The sequence below is a fragment of the Bos grunniens genome, chromosome 22 (assembly GCF_055505025.1).
Source record: "Bos grunniens cultivar Pamir isolate PY7600 chromosome 22, Bosgru_T2T1.0, whole genome shotgun sequence".
In the NCBI taxonomy this organism is placed as follows: Eukaryota; Metazoa; Chordata; class Mammalia; order Artiodactyla; family Bovidae; genus Bos; species Bos grunniens.
Window position 1 is genome coordinate 39,009,183 of NC_141186.1, and position 19,885 is coordinate 39,029,067.

General features: G+C 43.6%; 1 protein-coding gene across 15 annotated transcripts in view; it reads left to right on the forward strand.

Moving 5' to 3' along the window:
* CADPS (calcium dependent secretion activator) overlaps positions 1-19,885 on the forward strand; it is a 471,095-nt gene that overhangs the window by 201,985 nt on the left and 249,225 nt on the right. For all 15 annotated transcript variants that reach the window (XM_086367063.1, XM_086367067.1, XM_086367064.1 and 12 more), the window contains exons 4-5: positions 9,600-9,680; positions 19,202-19,435. In XM_086367063.1, coding sequence (XP_086223189.1) covers positions 9,600-9,680; positions 19,202-19,435 — 315 coding nt within the window. The remainder of the gene's footprint in view (positions 1-9,599; positions 9,681-19,201; positions 19,436-19,885) is intronic.

Here is a 19,885-nt window from a genome sequence, read left to right on the forward strand (position 1 = left end):
CTGGTTCTAAAAAACCAGGATTTCTGGTGCTCTATTTTCTCAGGGTTATACCCTCCGTGCAGGGTCAGCTGTCTTTGAAACTACCAGCAAATGACTTCATCTTTTGAAGCTTGCTTTCCTGCATGGAAGTAGGGGAAACCTGTTCTGCCATTTTAAGTGTTAATAGAATCAGAACTTGTATAAGGATGAAGTATACAGGCTGCAGAATGCCAAGTGCTAATAGCTGCTAAGATTTACAGAAAGTGTGTGCCAGGCACTCTGCTAAGCATCGTACATATACTATGTGTATGTTTAACCTCTCATCAACCCTATGAAGGAGGTATTCTCATTATTATTCCCATGATAGAGTTAACAGAGTTGAAAAATTTAAAGTGAAGACTTGGAGAAATCGAATAACTTGTTCAATGTTGCTCGGCTTCAAAGCGGAAAGGCAGCAATTGATCTTGGACAAAAGAGGTGTGACCCTCTTCCACAGCCTCCACGTTGGAGGTGGACAGAGGGGAGACGGGCTGTAAGAGACAGGAGGACAGGAGCTTGGAGGCGGCAGCCAGGCACTGAATGTAGTAACACAGGCCTGACCAGACCTCAGCGTGTTCTTGAGTCTTGAGCTCCGGCACCCACACCCCCTGGGTGGAAACTGACTGTGTCCTGGCTGTAACTTTCCAGACCGCAGTGCACCAGGAAGGCAGCATTGGCTGGAGCAGTTTGTCTCTGAAGGAGGATAAAAAAAAAAAAACAGGCCTGTGGAGGATGGGGTGGGGTGGGGTGAGGGGGTGGAATGCCGAGAGGGGCCTCTGCTCTCCTCTGCAGTCGCTCCTCGCAGCCTCCCTCTCAGACACCAGTCCCTGGGCACCAAGGGAGCAGCCTGGGAAGTAGAAAGGAAACAAGGGGATTAGATGGAGCTAAACTCAGGTCAGCAGGTGGCTTGCCCTGCAGCTGCTGATAGGCGCACCTGCCTTGGTCCCCAGTAGCCCAGAATTAAGGATGCTTTATCAGCGATGTGACTGGGTATAAGCCAGCCAAGTTCGACTTTATGTATTTCAGGGAAAGCGGCCCACGGCAGGACACAGCGCTAAGCAGGCAGACAGAGCCTGGAAGTGAGCAGGTTGGGAACATAGTCCCAGCCTCATCACTGATGATGATGCTGTGACTGTGGGTGGGTTACTTTCCTTCTGGTCACAGTTCATTAACTCAGTCCTTTAGTCCTTTAACTCAGGCAGTCATCAGAGCACACTCTGTAGTTGGCACCAGGCTGGGTGCCAGGGATGCAGAGGTGAGCAAAATCACATCCCCTGCCCTCACAGAGTTTACAGTCTAGTAGGTGGACAACACATCATCTCATGAGTGGATGTAAAACTATAATTGCAGTGAATGCTGATGAAGGGAACGTGCCCGCACTGGGAGAGCGTATGGCAGTGGGAACTCACCGAGTCTCGTATGATCAGAGAAGGTTTGCTGCCAAACTGAAGGATGGAGGAGGTTAGGCTTAAGTCAAGGAGGAGACAAGGGTAAGTGCTCCAGGTGTGGCAGACAGTGTGTGCAGCAGCAGCAGCAGCAAGCCAGCCCTTCCTCAGGCCTGGGCGGAGGACAGAGGGGGAATGTGGTGCCCGACAAGCTGCAGAGCTCAGCGGGGTCTCTACCCTGAAGTCACTGTGTCATCTCTGAATCTCCTTCCAGCCACAGTTCTGGGTCATGTCAGTGTAGTCCTGAGACTGAACTCGGTCCATTTGCTCTGAGGCTGAGGACTATAGATTTGTCCAGAAAGCAGAACAATTACTCAAACAATGCATCGAGTACTCTGCCTGTTTATTTCAATATTCTGCATATTTGAATCACAGTCCTTTCTTCGCTTGATGGTGGGTTGCTTTGTGGCAGTAACAGTGATGACTGGATGAGTCCAGAGATGGACTCGCCTCCACAAAATGATCATGTGTGAGCCCCAGAGCACTGAGGCATCCCTAGGGAAAGCTGGTATGCAAGGATGTCTCCGGGAACACTGGCAAGGCTGTCCTCCAGGGCTTGTGAAGCCAGTGAGGGGGCTGCGTGCCCAGGCCCTGGCATGACGTCTCCGTCACCCCAGATGTCAGACAGGGCCTCCCAGATGGGTCCCTTTTCACTGAGACACAGACTTACTTGCATAGTGTAGGTGCTTCCTCCCTGCCTCCTTCTCTTCTCCCCCCACACCAGATTCTGTCATGGACATGAAAAAAGTGAGGCGCATGGGAGAACTGCCTAGGCGAGCATGGCCCAAAATGTGTGCGGTGTTCACATGTACTACCCATGTGGTCAGATATGTTTGGGAAATATGGACCCATACAACCTTGCCTTCATGCAGGATTTCCCACTTAGGTGTCTTCTTGCTTCTCAGAAAGAGGAGAGAGGAACACCCAGAACCCTATCTCATGGAGGGTCCCTAGGACTCGTGTTCCCCAGAGTGTAGCTTTGAGAAATGCTCCTCTAGGCTTTTCAGAGACTCCTGGAACATAACCTCTTAGGGTTTGTTGTTTATCAGATGACAGGGTTGTGGACAGAGAGGCCGTGACTCTGGCCTGACATCTTCTGGCTAAGTTCAAGTCATGAACAGAACACAAGTGCCTCTGGTCCACACCAGGGCTCCCTCGTCGCCCAGCCTGTTTTCTTTCATACATCACAAAGGGCACGGAGGGGAGGTAGCATCTGGTGAACACCCATCCTCAGAAGAGTTCATTCTAGAAGCGAGTTGCTAAGCTATAGGACCTCGTATGTGCACACCATAATCATCCCATTCCATCATGCTCTAAGCACACCGAGGTGGGTATCTTACCTTCTCCCCTTTTCACAGACAAGGAAACCGAGGCTTAGAAGGGTTCAGTCACCTGTTTGATCCCCTTGAGTAAGGAAATTGCAGAGTCAAGGTTTGAACCCAAGTCAGCTTGACTTCCCTTGAAGCACAAGGTCTCATTCAGTCCTTTCTGTAGCTGTGCAAGGTGAAAAATAGTCCTCCCTCTGCAGTCAAAAAACTGAGACTCAGAGAGGTTAAGAGAGATGACAGGGTCCTGCAGCCAAGGATTGGGATAGCTGGGCACAGACTCCCCCTGGGGGTCCTCCACCGTGCGGCGTTCCTGCCAGTGCCAGCTGGCCCGACAGCCGTATTGGGCTGAGTTCTCGTGTCTACATTGACTGAAAGGGCATAGCGGTGAGTGGAGAGAATCCTAGACCTCTGGATGGGCTTGAACCCCTGGCTGAGGTGATACCTGTCTCCATTAACCCTGTGCCGAGCTTAGTCCTCCATCACTTTAAAAGAAAAGCCCAGGGAAATGGTTTCTTTTGCTTGGCTGGCAAATCAAAACAACCACATTGCCTCTGTCTGACCCCTGCTAGTAGGAAGATTATTTGGCTAATTAGGTAAAAAGCCTTCATGCACATGTACATATTTTAACCCTAATGAGCTGTCGGCAGGAAAGGTTTGCCCTTGACCTGGTTCGCCAATGGATCTCTCCTTTCCTTGGTGGAAAAGACCAGCAAGGTAAACAGAACCTTGTTTCCATGGAAGCCCCTTGCTGGCTTTTTCTTTTCAGCTCTTGAAAATAATTACTTGATTTCTCTTTATTGTGGAGGGGCCTCATCCAGTGGGTCTGTGGAGCCTTTTGGTGGAGGTTGGCCCCCTCTCTCACACCAGACTATTTTCGGGAGCTTTGGTTGCATTTCTCCTGTCTTTCCTTCAGATCATTAACTCTCAGGCAGCAGTGTCCACCTTCTGGTCACTCCTGCTAATTAAAGTCCAACAGAGCAAAGGACTTGACCCTGGAGAAAGTAGGATACACTGAAAAGCCGAGGAAATTTGTCCAGAAATGGAAGCCCCTATCAGTTTCCTTTTTGGGCACAGAAGATTAGACCAAGACACCCACATCCACACCTGGCAGGGACACTAGCCCATCCGGCACCTTCTCTCTGAATCTTTGATGCCCCACTGTGGGCCATGTCAGAATTACAGCCAGCATGAGCTGTTCTTAGAACACAGCCAGCAGCCACTATTTTCTAAGCGTTTGCTGCGTGCCAAGGAGTGGGCCACATGCTTTATATCTGTGGTCTCAGTGAATCCTCATTACTCCGTGGTAGGCGTATTATCCTGATTATTCAGATGAGGAGGCCTGAGCACAGAGAGGTTAAGTAACTTGCCCAAGGTCACACAGCTACTAAGTGGCAGAGCCAGGATAAGGACATGCCCGTTGCTGTCATTTCTTAGGGAGGCCTCTGGCACTGCTGCAGCCTGCCCAGAGGAAATCAGTCATGATAGGAAACAGAGGGTAGATATTTTTCTTCCCCCCAGTCATGGGGCAGTGGGGATTCTTTGTATTGAATTAAACAAAGTAAGAGTGAGGAGTTAATTGTCAGGGCCAAAAAGAAAACCAGAACAACACACTAAAAAAAGAAAGTCAACATTAAGCAGAACAAAAAGAGATTCAGGTTGAGGCAGGGCCAATTCCATTTCACATGGCTCATGCCATTTTACTACATTCTTGTACATTACAGAGACTGTTTCCTCATCTATAAGATGGTGGTGATGAAGGTACCTTCCTCATAAAGATGTTTTGCATGGGGAATTTCCCACACTACCCTGTGGAACACTTGTTTTCACTGCAATAACTATGTCAAAGACAATATTAAATGCAGTTAAGTAGGCTTATTTACTACAGAATTTCCCTAAATATTAATTATGTAAATATGTGTTATGAATTTTCAGGAGGAAGCAATGTTTCCTGGCCCAGAATCCTTTTCCTGGGAGAATGCATGTTAAGATTTATTTCTTGGAACCCCTGAGAAAAGGGTTTAATATACGTCATACAATACCTGCTCTTGAAATAGGCATCAGTAAATTCTAATCCCTTCTCTTTTGTGTCCAAATTCAAATAATCATAGCTATTCTTTCTAGATTTTGAGCTGCATAGAGTCAGGGGCTGGGTCCGTCTTGTTCCTTTCTGTATTCCAATATCACACATAGCAAGACATTCCATAAAAATTTGATGAATGAATAAGTAAACCAATGCATGAATGAATGACGTTTCATGTAGACCTAGCCTGCTCGTCATCTTCACTGCTGGCTTTCTTTGCCATTTGTAGTTGTATTTGGTGAGGCCAGTGGGAGCCCTCAGACACCTCTGAGAATTTTCATAAAACATTTTTTCTCTTTTCAGTTTTAACCTCGGTGAGCACCATATCTTCTGATAGAACCCGTAACTGTAGCCTCTAACCAAATAATTTTGCTTCTTCTCAGTGAAGTAGTCAGATATATCATATATATATATATATGATATATATATATATCATATATATTTTGAACAAGACATTTCTAAGTGTTCCCAGTGGATTTTCACCTGAATATGAAGAGGTCTGACGCTTCCAAGAAAGAGACTGAAAAGCACTTCACTGGAGCGTAAACCAGCCCTGAGGATACCAGGTTTCCTCTGTGCGCCGGTTGTCAGGCAGTGATGGAGGGCCCACTGGTCAGTGCTGTGACTGCTGATTAATTTAGAACAGGATTTCCAACTCTTGTTCTTTGGGCATTATGCAAAAAAATAGAATTTTAAGTTAAGTAGTAGTTGAATTGTTTGAAAATCTGACAGTTTTCCTTACTGAAGAACTCAGAAACTGTATTTCAACACAGCATTTTCCAGGCTTATCTAACATTCTTTTGGAGCCTTTCCAAGTCCTTTCTTCTGGAGTATCTAATAAGGTTGTTGTTCAGCAGAACACCCTTTGAGAAATACTAGATATATGGCCAAAAGTTACAATCCAGTCTTCATGATCTAGAAAATAGTTCTGCTCATCAAAATGCTGAAACAGAAAAATTGTGTAAAGCAATTATCCTTCAATAAAAAAATTGATTAATTAAAAAAAAACCCATGGAAGAGAGAAGATAAGGCAACTCCTTAATTGAATAGGGTGATAAAAAGAGCATAAAGCCAGGTATGTTTTGTAAAACAAACCAATGAAGGCTATTCATGGTACTTCAGAGAAAAAATGATTGTAAATTATCCAGTTTTCTTATTTACATCATAGTAGACATAACTTTTTTGTATAATTCTTCAGTGTATTCTTGCCACTTCTTCTTAATATCTTCTGCTTCTGTTAGGTCCATACCATTTCTGTCCTTTATTGTGCCCGTCTTTGCATGAAATGTTCCCTTGGTATTTCTGATTTTCTTAAGAGATCTCTAGTCTTTCCCATTCTATTGTTTTCCTCTATTTCTTTGCATTGTTCACTTAGGAAGGCTTTCTTATCTCTCCTTGTTGTTCTTTGGAACTCTTCATTCAAATGGGTATATATTTCCTTTTCTCCTTTGCCTTTGGCTTCTCTTTTCATAGCTATTTGTAAGGCCTCCTCACACAACCATTTTGCCTTTTTGCATTTCTTTTTATTGGAGATGGTCATGATCCCTGCTTCCTGGTACAGTGTCACGAACCTCTGTCCATAGTTCATCAGGCACTCTTGTCTATCAGATCTAATCCCTTGACTCTATTTCTCACTTCCACTGTATAATTATAAGGGATTTGATTAAGGTCATATCTGAATGTGGTTTTCCCTACTTTTTTCAGTTTAAGTCTGAATTTGGCAATAAGGAGTTCATGATTTGAGCCACAGTCAGCTCCCAGTCTTGTTTTTCCTGACTGTGTAGAGCTTCTTCATCTTTGGCTGCAAAGAAAATAATCAGTCTGATTTCAGTATTGACCATCTGGTGATGTCCATGTGTAGACTCTTCTCTTGTGTTGTTGAACGAGGGTGTTTGCTATGACCAGTGCGTTCTCTTGGCAAAACTCTATTAGCCTTTGCCCTGCTTTATTCTGTACTCCAAGGCCAAATTTGCCTGTTACTCTAGGTATTTCTTGACTTCCTACGTTGGATCATTGAAAAACCAAAAGAGTTCCAAAAACACATCTACTTCTGCTTTATTGACTACACCAAAGCCTTTGACTATGTGGATCACAACAAACTGTGGAAGATTCTTGAAGAGATGGGAATACCAGACCACCTGACCTGCCTCTTGAGAAATCTGTATGCAGGTCAGGAAGCAACAGTTAAAACTGGACATGAAACAGCAGACTGGTTCCAGATAGGGAAAGGAGTACATTGAGGCTGTATATTGTCACCCTGCTTATTTAACTTATATGCAGAGTACAGCATGCGAAATGCTGGGCTGGATGAAGCACAAGCTGAAATCAAGATTGCAAGGAGAAATATCAATAACCTCAGATATGTGGATGGCGTGACCCTTATGGCAGAAAGCGAAGAATTAAAGAGCCTCTTGATGAAAGTGAAAGAGGAGAGTGAAAAACTTGGCTGAAAATTCAACATTCAGAAAACTAAGATTATGGCATCTGGTCCCATCACTTCATGGCAAATAGATGGAAAAACAGTGGAAACAGTGAGACTTTATTTTTTTGGGCTCCATAATCACTGCAGATGGTGACTGCAGCCATGAAATTAAAAGATGCTTACTCCTTGGAAGAAAAGTTATGACCAACCTAGACAGCATATTAAATAGCAGAGACATTACTTTGCCAGTAAAGGTCCGTCTTATCAAAGCTATGTTTTTTCCAGTAGTCATGTGTGGATGTGAGAGTTGGACTATAAAGAAAGCTGAACACCAAAGAACTGATGCTTTTGAACTGTGGTGTTGGAGAAGACTCTTGAGAGTCTGTTGGACATCAAGGAGATTCAACCAGTCCATCCTAAAGGAAATCAGTCCTGAATATTCATTGGAAGGACTGATGCTGAAGCTGAAACTCCAATACTTTGGCCACCTGATACAAAGAGTTGACTCATTTGAAAAGACCCTGATGCTGGGAAAGATTGATGGTGGGAGGAGAAGGGGATGACAGAGGATGAGATGGTTGGGTGGCATCACCAACTCAATGGACATGAGTTTGAGTAAACTCCGGGAGTTGGTGATGGACAGGAAAGCCTGACATGCTGCAGTCCATGGGGTCACAAAGAGTCAGACATGACTGAGTGACTGAACTGAACTGAGACATAACTTACTTTCTGTACTATTTCATAGTGTAGATGAGTTTCTTTTTTTTAAGTGTGGAGTTGGGTTTTCATTTTCAAGTTTCTGAATAAAAATGGCTCTTGAAAGAAAAAGACTTAGAAAACTCACAAGTTCTTAATTGACTTTTTGTTGTGAGTTAACATGTTCTGAAATGAAGAATAGAGCACATCCCTTTTGAATGTCACTGTTCCATACTTATTTAACTCTTCTGTGAGTAAAATAATGTATCAATTACTGAACAAAGCAGACTCATTACAGTTTGAAGGGTAATGCTAAGCTTGCTTAGAAATGAAGAGAGAACTTTTAATTCCTAGAGCAGGGATCAGTAACTATGGCCCACCACCTGTTGTTCATAAAACTTTATTAGAACACAGCACCGCTCATTTATTCAGATATTGTCTGTGTCTGTTTTCATGCTTCGTTGGAAGAATTGAATCACGGCAGCAGAGACCTTATGGCCCTCAAAGCCTAGAGTCTTCGTTATATGGCCCTTTGTAGAAATACTTGCAATATCTTTCACAGATTTGTAGAAATACAGCAAAGGGATGCTGGAGATTACATAACTAACACCTTTATTCTGTAGATGGTAAAACTGACACCAGAGAAGTTAGGGGATTGTCTCCCCATCAGAAAAGACAAAGATAGATTTCTTTTTTTTTTTTTTAATTACATGTAATTTTAATGTAGATGTGCCAAAAGTTGGCCGAGTGGGTAACTAACCTCAAATTTCACAAACAGTTCATGGGTAACCTCCTATTGAAGCATACTCAGTATAGTTTCTAAGGCATGCATTTGATTAGTTAGAAGGAGACATGCACCTACTTCTATACTGTTTAATTTTTCATGGATTTTTATTGGAATACAGTTGCTTTACGCTGTTGTGTCAGTCTCTGCTGTATAACAGAGTGAATCAGCTGCACGTAGGCATATATCCCCTCTGATTTGGATTTCCTCACCGTGCAGGTCACCACACAGCATTGAGTAGAGTTCCCGATGCGATACAGTCGATTCTATTAGTTATCTATCAATATTTTATACATAGTAGTGTATATAAGGTATCAGCACCACCTGAGAGGCTGCCGCCACCTGGAGTGCTGGTTGAGAAGGTCTCAGGGCTCAGAGAGAAAGGATGCAGAAACTGACTAATCATCCATGGTCCAGGGGTGGGAGAGCAGCAGGATATATGCTATGTAGGTGTTTTGGATGCGAACTGTGTCTGCTCCATGAATCGCTAATGGTTATATTACCATCTCCTTCCCTGTATGTCTGCCCTGTGAACACTGTCTTCATTGGACCCCAAACAGAAGTGTTGCATCAGGCCCTCATTAGAAACACTACTGCCTAGAAGTTCATAAGTGATTCTATACAAGTTCATTCAGATGCCTTTCTTAGGAACAGCCTGCCTACCCCATCACACTGTCTAAAAGGATTTGTCTGTCACACAGTACTTAAGTTTTAGTGAAATAGGTCCATGGGAGCAAAGAGTAAGAGTGTTAATTGTAAAGTCATGAGTTCCTGGGCTTTTGTTGTCACCCAAATTCAAAGTCTCCATGTTTGTGCTTTTGTGCAGCTGGACAATCCAGATGAGCAAGCAGCCCAGATCAGACGAGAGCTGGACGGCCGTCTCCAAATGGCAGACCAAATAGCCAGGGTAAGGAAACTCTGGGGACATGTGCTGGGGGACCAGAGCTGAGTCCCACACAGGGAGAACACTGACTGTTGAGGGCTGTGGAAAGACAAAACTGAGAATCAGAGAGGAAGAAAGATGAGGACAGTCATCCTGATGGAGTCCTCAGCCCTCCTCCTCAGGGCCACTGTCCTTGAGACAATGCATGTATTTCCTGTACTCCAATCCATACTCAGATCCAGCCTCACCTTCCTTCCGAGTCCCTGCCTTATGTTTCCACCCGTCTGCTGAGCATTTCCACTTTGATAATCCCCTTCATTTTAAGTTGGATGTGTTCAAAATCTCACTCCTTACCTTCTTCCTCTGACTGAGTGCCCATACCTACTTTTACTCCTCTTCATGTGGCCTCTGTCTAATTACTGTGGATGACACCTCCTGGTTATTGTCGATTTCTCCTTCCTTCCCACAACACTCCACACTCAGTCTGCCACTCAGCTCATTGATTCTGCCTCCCAAACGTGGGTCAGATCCCTTTTACTGCATTCCAGCACCACTGCTGGTGCTTCAGTTCAGGTCCTCATCTTCCAGGCCTGGATCTTACAGTAGCCTCCAAATGGGGATCCACTCCCTCGCCATTTTCTGTCCATCCTGCACATAATTGTCATTCTAAACCTTGTATATGGACATCTCAAAACAGAGCCTCAGGATCCTTCAATAGAATACTCCACTGTCCCCAGAACAGAAGCTTGCTCCTTTAGAATGACATTCAAGGCTCTTAATCCACAGACCGTGTCCTTCCTTACTGGCCTCACCCTCCCATTACTTTCCCACCAGGACTCCCCATTCCAGCTGCACAGAATGTCTCCCTCTAATGTGTCTAGGCCCTTTCCAGCCCCAGTGCTTTTGTACTCACTAGCGTTTCAACCTGGAATGACCTTCCTCCTCTCTTCTACTTATCACGCCGTCCTACTCAGCCTTCAGTCCTCAATTTAAGACCCCTTCTCTAAGAGCTTGTCCTCCCCACTTTTGTGCCTTCTTTTTTGCTGTATGTAAACCCTTATAATGACAGTTCATGGAGTGGTGATTCTGATGACTGAGAATGATGAGTGATGACTGAGTCTCCCAGTATGTAGGATTGCTTTAGAGTTGGGGTTTTGCCTTCCTAATGATGACCATGAGCCTAAGTGTTACCTGCTCTTCTGCTGTTCGTTTGTGTGGTTATTCACAGTAGTCATGCTAGTGGTGTTTATTAGTATTGCCTTTGTGTCAAGCATGTTAAATGCTTTACATGTACCATCTCATTCAGTCCTCCAAACGGTCCTGTAATGACATTTCAGTTATTCTTGTTTTAGAGAAGGGAAAAATCTAAGCTAAGCAGTTCTGTAATAGTTAAGAGACTGCACTAGACCTTTAACTCAAGTCTGACTAAGTATCAGGACTGGAACAGGGTGAGATACTCACCTCAGATTCAGAATTTAAAAATTCCGGGTGGGAGGATGTTGGCATCAAAATAATATTTTAATGCAATACTTTAAAAATCATAACCAATGCAAAAATATCCATGAAGAACAAAATATCACCGTTTTAAATAACAGCAGCCTACTGATTCCTATGGTAGCCACAGGCCTTGTGTGCACGTGAGGGTGGGGGCTGTGGGAATTGAGGATGGGCAAGATGGACACAGAGTAGAGCTTGGCATTCAGCCTTCCTCTTTATGGGAAGAAGTGTATCAGGATTTGCACACATGGAAAGGAATTCTACTGGAGGAGAAACCCAAGGGAGATTCCAAGAAGCAGGAAAATTCCCTTTCATGCTCAAGCACTTTTGTTGAAATATTTTGCATCTAGTTTTTGGACACCTTCAAAGTTTATATTCGAGTCAGTCTGGTGGCTAAAAATAGTATACAGTTGTTTGGCTAAAGGTAGTGTAAAAGACTCTCAGTTTGAAAATCCTGCTTAATGTGGGAGTAAACATCATGTACTTCTCTAAAGTCAGTGTCTCCTTGGCAGATTATCCAGAAAATAGAGGTTAGGGTTTGCTCTTAGGCAGCTATTATATCCACAGCTAGTAAGTATTCAAGCGACTTAAAATTTTATACACACTTCCAAAATGAGCTCATGGCACCTTTATTTTAGTTGTCTTGTTTACTTTGAGGCTTAACAAGATACTTTTAGAAACTCACGTAGGCTAATTTTAATTTTTAAAATATCATGGATGAACAGCTGTTAGCATAGTGAGCCAAGTTGCTCATTTCTGATCAGTAAATGAAGAAATTCTCTCCGCTGGCCCACATCACTGGATACTCTGACACCAAATAGAGTACCACTGACAACTTAGAACTAGACTTTCTTGAACAGGGAAATACGCAACTGAAGTGAATCTGGGTCAAAATTTACAAAGAATGGAGAATAATTTCAGAGTATATTGAGGGTATATTTAAACATTCAGGAGGATTTCTGTGAGTCTGCCCACTACTATCTTCTGCTGTCCTGGACATTTACTGTCTTCTTTTGCAATATTCATTCACACGCTTGGCCTCCTTGGAGGCCAAGGAGTTACTTTGTCCTGGCAGTGAGCTCCTCATGCAAGTGAAATCAGTCGCAGCTTCCAGCCTATCCTGGCCACCAGTGATCGGTCCAGAAATGGGCGCACCTGACCAATGAAACCCCTGAGACCTACGGACCATGAACGAACAGAGCTGTGCTGTGTAGTGGTAACAAGATGTTTGCAGTCGTGTTCAATTCTTCCATGTAGGGAAGAGAAGAGAAAAGAGTGGAGCCAGTATACAGAAGTAAACAGACAGAGTATCCTGAGATCCTCAAGATGTTCAAACCCCCTAGATCTACTTTGTCTTAACCTGCAGCTATAGAACTACTTTTTGTCCCGTTTAGTGGAATGCCAAGGAAAATAAATTCTCCTTCTGCTTAAACTAACCTGGCTAATACTAAGGAAAAGTGTGAACTATCTTGTCTACTAGAAATTAAATAAAGTATCAAGTTCTTAGAGAAGAGCTAGTTCGTGAAGAGATATTGAAACAAAGCACCCTTGCTTGTCTTCTTTCAGCATGTCCTGATTTTTCTATTTCTAGCATCACAGTGAATTTTATTGAGGGTGTGCAATTCAACCCATATGGCTGAACTTCAGCTCCTGTAAATATCATAACCAGAAATTCCTGGAGATAGATGTCATCTGCCATACATAATTCACTCTGTTCTCTGAATTATAAGATGAGTGTCTGGATTGCAAATTAGAAGCTCCAGCACAGGGAAGCTTTTTACAAGAGGGTGTCGATTCTAAGAATTAGGGAATGTCTCACAGAGCCCATGGGCAAGGTATAGCCAAGATCTAGGAAGGATGTGGAACCAGGGGCCACCCAGGGGTCAAGGTTTCCCCTCTTCTCTTGAGTCTGTGTGTCCCACTCATTATTCCTTCTTTCTCTGCAAATCATCTTTATTTGCTTCTCAAATGAGAAACATGGCTATTCCACAGGTTTTCATTATGGCCAGATAGGAAATGATTCAGACAATCAACCTGTCTCTCTCCCTCTCTCCTCTTTCCCCTTTTTTCACTACCCCTTGCACATTCACAATCTCAAGAGTCAGGCCTCTGAATGACCCAGCTTAGTTCAAGGGCCAGCCCCCGGAGCAGTTGATCAATCCACCATGAAAGGGAGTAAGGGTCTTAATGAAACACGTGGATGCTGGTGATACATCACTGAGGGTGAGGATTCTAACTCTAAAAGCAGGGCTGTGGGTAGAGTGGTCATTATAAATTGGAAGCTGCTTGAAGATATACCCAAAAAACTGTTGCTTGTGTGGTGTTTACTATGTGCCCAACTCTCTCCTAATCATTTTACACCTGAGAACCTATATGACCCTCCAACAACTTTATGTTTATGAGAAAGGTGCTATTATTATCCCCTTCTGAGGATAATAGAAGAGGTTGAGGCATAGACGTTAGAGGCCTTGGCCAAGGTCATTCAGTGACCAGAACCTTCTCTCTCAACCATCATGCACACTACCATCCCAAAATGCCATCCCAAACACAAAGCTTCATTTCCCCATCATCCCAATCCAAGGGTTTGACATGCCTTTCACCCAGGCCTTCACCTCTCTGCATCCTGACCTCTCTCTGCTAATCGGTCCTTTATTAAATCACACTGGCTGTGTGATTTCACATAAAGTCTTACTCAGACCTGTGACAGACAATTCTGGGCATTGCAATAGTTCTCCCCAATTCAGGCACATCAGAAAGTGTAAGTGGTGCACCAGAGCGCACCTAGCTAGTAAGGAGGAAACTGAGTGCTTTAATTCCAAGCTTCATGTTCTTTCTTTTCAGTAGTCAGATGACGGGCAGGAAGTTCCACCAGGACGAGACTGTCCCAGCCCCTCCCTCCCTGACGGTTGCCTCTCCTGGAGCCTGCTTTCTCTCTTCCACAATTTACTGTGCATTCCCTTCAGGTCATCCGGAGGCCCAAATGAAGCAGTAGCACGTGGCAGGCAGAATGGGCTCCTGGCATTCTGAATCCCTTTTACTTTGATTACCTTGGAATCTGGGAAAGAGGTGGTAGGGACCTTGGTGGTTCTGCCAGCAGCATTCTCATCCTCACGCAATTAAACCAAAGGCAGATGTGTGTCCTTTCTTCCTCGGAGAGAAAGGAGCCAAGTGTGAGGTGGCTTTCCTCCACCCGCAGCCCTACCGTGTAATGTGTCAATTCAGTCACACCAGCATCCAACGAGTCATCAGACAGACAGCTGTGTGAGCCCTCACTGTGAACATCAGACACGCTGCCTTAAAAGTCCCATGAAGGGACCTGAATGCATTTCTAAAAGTCTGGTAGGAAAGACTTCTTAATCCCTGCTCAAACATTTTCCCAAATCCTCTCATGTTGACATTAAAGTTCCCCAGATTTCACCCAGGAATTAAGTCTGAGTTATTTAAATTATGTGATTAGAAGTTGACATTGGAGCTTACACCGGCAGCTTGTGGCATTAGTGCTGCTGTGATATTTGCCAGTTCTTTTGGCCACATTTTGGGGTAAAATTCCAAAATTTTTGAGCTAATTACATAAGACAAATACTACAGCTTCTGCAGTATTAGAGGCAGAGGTCTGGGAGTGAAATACCACTGGTTTTTCAAGCTATCATTTAAATGTTGAGTTGCCATTTAAACCCTATTCTCTGCAGAGGAAAATGACTATCTCATTCCGTTGTCCCATTGCAAACATGATGATGTGCCTACGTGAGAAACAGCATCCAAGTATTTCTGTGATGGAAAAGTTCTGCTCCCTGCATTGCCAAAAGTCAGATCAGAGTGGATCCTCTCCTTCCAGAGAATGATACCACCTCCACCTTAATAAATGTTCTTGGACCTGGCATCTATCCTGGGTCATAAAGTAGCATAGTGTCCAAGCATATAGTAATTTAGTTCAGTTTTTTTCCTGAAAAATGTGTGTAGGGAGCATCTCCCTGACTCTGACCTTTCACAGGTAGCTAAGAACCCAGGGGAATCTGACTTCAAAGAAAAATCTAAATGCCAGGGAGGTTCATTCAAAGGAAAGTAAGTCTATGTAATTCATAAAAGCTAGGAAGTGCAATGAAGCCACTTAAGCACAGCTTTGAGTAAAAGAACCAATCCAGGAAGCTGTACTAGCTGTGCCCCAAATGCTTCTAGTATCTGTGATGCTGATTTTTACAATAACTACCAAGACCTCCTTTCTCTCATTTAACACGCTCACCCTTCCCCCATCACTCCCTACACTTCACCCATCTCCCAGCATTGTACAGGCCACGTTGGCTGGTGATGGTGGGGTGGCCACTGCTGTGGAGGACTTGGCTCTGGCCCATGCTCTGCTGAGCACTGTGAGCTGTACAGCGAGGTGTGTGGAGGGTGCCCACTGCTGAGAGGCCCCGAAGGGTTCACCTCGGCCCTGACACCACTTGGGGCCAGATAATCCAGCCCTGTTGTGTGGGCTCTGGGTTTCAGACTCAGTTCTGCTGATTATGGATGGAACTTCTGTATCTCATTTTTGTCCAGCAAATGGGAATAAATGGCAGCACCAGCCTCACTGGGTTGTGGAAAGATTAAAGGAGGAAGAGCATATACAGTGCTTAACTTAGTGCCCAGTAACCTGTAAATGCCACCTAGCAGCATGGTCTTTTCTGCGTTCACCACTATGACTGTTGCTATTGTTGTTAGAGTGCTAGTAGTAGCATGGTGCCTGATACAATTTGATATGTGTATCTGTGTAGGAATATATGTATATATGCATATACATATGTGTGTGTGTGTAAATATACATATATATGGGCTGAGTATATGTGTATGCATATCTATGTATGTCTATGAATGCTCAGTGGTCAAAAAGTATTAATGTTTATTATCTCTTCCTCTTCACAATAACTTTTTAAGCTTTGTCATTCACATTTCAGGTATAAACACTGTTATTCAGACAGGTGAAGAAACCTGTTCAAAGTCACATAACTAGTGAATGGCAGGCCCAGGATTCACGGCGAGTCTGTTTCACCCGTGTGGACTGGATAAGGCTCCTCAGTGCCCCTTTGCGCCTGCACAGGCCTCTCACACCACGTGTGTCACACGGTGCCTGGGCACTTTCTGGCGATCCCCCCACTTCTCAGCGACTCCTTCATTCATAGTGATAGCTGTACTGTCTAACGGGTGCTAGGAGCCCAGGAAGGGTCTGAGACGTTGTACTGACTTGGCACATCTGTAGGCAAGCTCCACATCTGGAGAGTGTCCTTGTACCACAGCCTTCCTTCTGACCATCTACAATGTCAGTTGTGCCTTGGGGTCTAAGGATTCTTTATCCAAGGACCCTTGCCAGCTTTTACATGTAGCTGCTTCATTCTATATGAGTGAAAATGAAGAGACATAAAAGCAAAGCAAATGACTGGCAGAGCTGTTAGCACTTTCAAATGCTGTTTTTCAAGATGTTCCCCAAATCCCTCAGTGTGGCTGAGCATCAGTAACTCCAGAAGGAACTGTCCTTGGGAGGCGTCCCCACTGTGGAATGTTATTATCCCAAAACCAAAACGAATGACCGGCAGAGAATTTCTGTGGGAGGCTTTCTCCACTCGCGTGCTGTGTCTTTCATAAAGCAATATGAATAAACAATCCTTTTGTCAAGGCTGATTTACTTTTATGCTTGGGAATGTAGCAATTGAGATGGACAACTACATTTTCCTTATTTTGGCACAACTTCAGCTTTGAAATGTATTTATAATGGGTGTGCTGCTGAAGACACCACTTTAGAACCTCAGCTGAGATTGACAGAATGCTATTGCATCTCAAGGCTTAAGTACTCAGAGCAGAAAAATGGCCTTATTTTCCCTTGCAGACCTCAGTTTTATGAGCCTGTTTTTATGCTGTTGTTAGGAACTGTCCAAGTTCTAGGAGGAGTGATCACTCTGGATTTTTCCAATATTCTGCTGTAGAAAGTTTGGTGGAACCCACCTCTGGGCCAGAGTGGTAGTGTCTATAACCACTGAGTCTTCTTCCAGAGTTTCAAGACTGTGGCAGAGTTTCAAAGCCTTTCAAATGAAAAGGCCTTCGGTGAGTCCCAAAGATGTGTGTGATGAAGGATCACACTTGATAGTAAGGCTGACTGGCAGGAAAGAACCCACTTCCTAGTCAGGATGGTTTTTCTCTCCATCTCTGTGGCAACTGCAGGGCCAGCTGCTTCTAGTACAAATTAAAGATACCACTTACCCAGCTCCCCCAATATCCCATACAGATATGAGGTTTGGGCCCAAATATAAGGAGAAGGAGATATATGAGTGTAACAGCCTTCAGGCTATTATTATGTAACCTTTGCTGCTTGGCAGTCTTAACATAAATTAACTTACCTCATCCTTCTCTTCACTTGTAAGAAGCGCCACGTTCAAAAAGAGATGGAGAAATATTTGCAACCGTGTTCAGCTTATATAGACCTTCTTGGATTTATGGTTGCCTGTTATATTTTTCATGGAAAACCAGCAAATACAAGTGGCCATGTCTCAGCCACATCAACCCAATGTCAAACTCATCCTCATCCATCACACACTCAGCCCAAGGGTCACCTTCTCTAGAAAGCCACCTCTAAATCTTTCAGGAAGACTTCAGTTCTCATCTACTTCCGTCATAGCATCTACCTTGATGTTTCCAATCCGTGTTCCCTGTGATCCAGGTGGAGTTCTATCCTGAGCCACAGAGACGAAAGACATAACTCAGGTCTAAGCAATTCAACATGACCCACCACTGGCCATAGAAGCTGGTTCAGGGTATGCACATCAGAGTTCTGAGAATTCTGAGATAAAGATGATCCATCTTCTGTGAGCATCACGAGAGAAGATGTTCACTCTTTCTTTAGGTAGGGTACTGTGGTATTGTGAAGTACAGGCTTTAGCAACCTTTTTATGACATAAAGAGGAGCCAGACTGAGCATGAAGCCAACTCAGAGAAACCCAAACCCAGTTTTGAAGGAAAAACTCAGTTATAATGATATTATCTGACTCCTCATTCCAGCCTTGTTGGAAGCTGCTGCTACCCTAGGACATTTTCAAACCAGTACATTCCTTTTATTGTTTAAGTCAGTTCAAACTGGATTTTTCTGTCACTTCCAAAAAAAAAAAAAAGACATCAAACTGATTTGACTTGCCCCTCACCTGCTCAGTTATGGAGCTGGGCTGCAGAGGGCTGATTCTTTGAGAAAGTGATTGATCCAGAGTCTACTCATTCGAGTCATCTAGACAACTTAGAGCTGTGAAGAAACACATAGCCTGGCTAAAGCAAGTTGCCATTACAACTGAACTCTTAAGAAAGGGGAAACTAGGGGAATTTCCCAGTGGTCCAATGGTTTAGACTCCACACTTCTGCAGGCAATGTGGGTTCAGTGATCCCACATGCTGCATGGGATGGTCAAAAAAAAGCAAAAAACAAAAACAGAGAGTTCAGTTCTGATACTGAGTTGTTTTGTCTTCTTTTCTAAGGAATTTTAATCATGTTTTTCATCACTTCATTAATTTTTCTTGAAAACAGTTAAGTATTCCTCTTAGAAATAGCCACAGGCTACATTTGAAACATCTCAAATGAGCTCCTTTTGAATTATTCATGTGAGAAAATCTCTATAGATATCCAGAAATAAGGTGTCTTTCTGTCTTCTCAACTTAAAAACAACTGACTGCATTTTCCTAAAAAAAGAAAAACTGATTTGAAACCAGATTTGAAAAAACATCACCCCATTTTTCATTCCATAAATCAAATATTCTGATGATAACTGGGAGGGGAAAGACAGAACTATAATAAACATTTCTTTCTTTCTTACTGTATATTATGTGTTTCTTACCTGTTAGAGATAATAAATAACTAGAAGGCAGGCAGCTGTCTACTCAACTCAACTGAACATTTTTCTAGCATGTGCCACAGTATCTAGGAAAATTTCACTAGTGGTAGATGTCATCAGAACTCAGGGCTGAAAGATGAAAATCTTTTATGTAAATCAAGTCTTTATTTACTCCATGGCTCATTCCTTTCTTTTTCTTTACAAGGAACGCAAATTTCCCAAGTTCGTATCCAAAGAAATGGAAAACATGTACATTGAGGAGCTGAAGTCATCCGTCAACCTGCTCATGGCTAATTTGGAGAGCATGCCAGTGTCCAAAGGCGGCGAGTTCAAGCTTCAGAAACTCAAACGCAGCCACAATGCTTCCATCATTGACATGGGTGAGGAGAGTGAGAACCAGCTGTCCAAATCAGACGTCGTGCTGTCTTTCTCCTTGGAGGTAAAAAGCCCTCAATCCTTGAGAGCTTCCTGGCAGAGCAGGCCAGACCGGGGTGATTAGCTGCATCACAATCAGCTGTTCTCCTTTTTGCTCCCCAGGAGCAGTTATTAAAATAACAGCTTGCTAGGCATGGGTCAGCTAATCAGCGAGTAATTTCCCATCTCCAGGAAACCATCCTTTTCCTTAGGAAATGCAATCTTAAGAACCACCTACTAAATTTAATGTTGAATTACTTTGCCCATCTTAAAGCAGTTCTGAAGGATTTTGCAAATATCTTGTACAATTTAGAAAGTTTAACATTTTGGTAACCTATGTAAAAAAAAACAAAACAAAACAATCTAGCTTCATTTCATGGTAGGTTGACAGTTTTCTTTCCGATTCTCTCTCGCATTGGCTTCCCCATAGAAAGGTCCTTGTTGCAGTGGAGACTTGTTTAGTTTGTCTCATTAT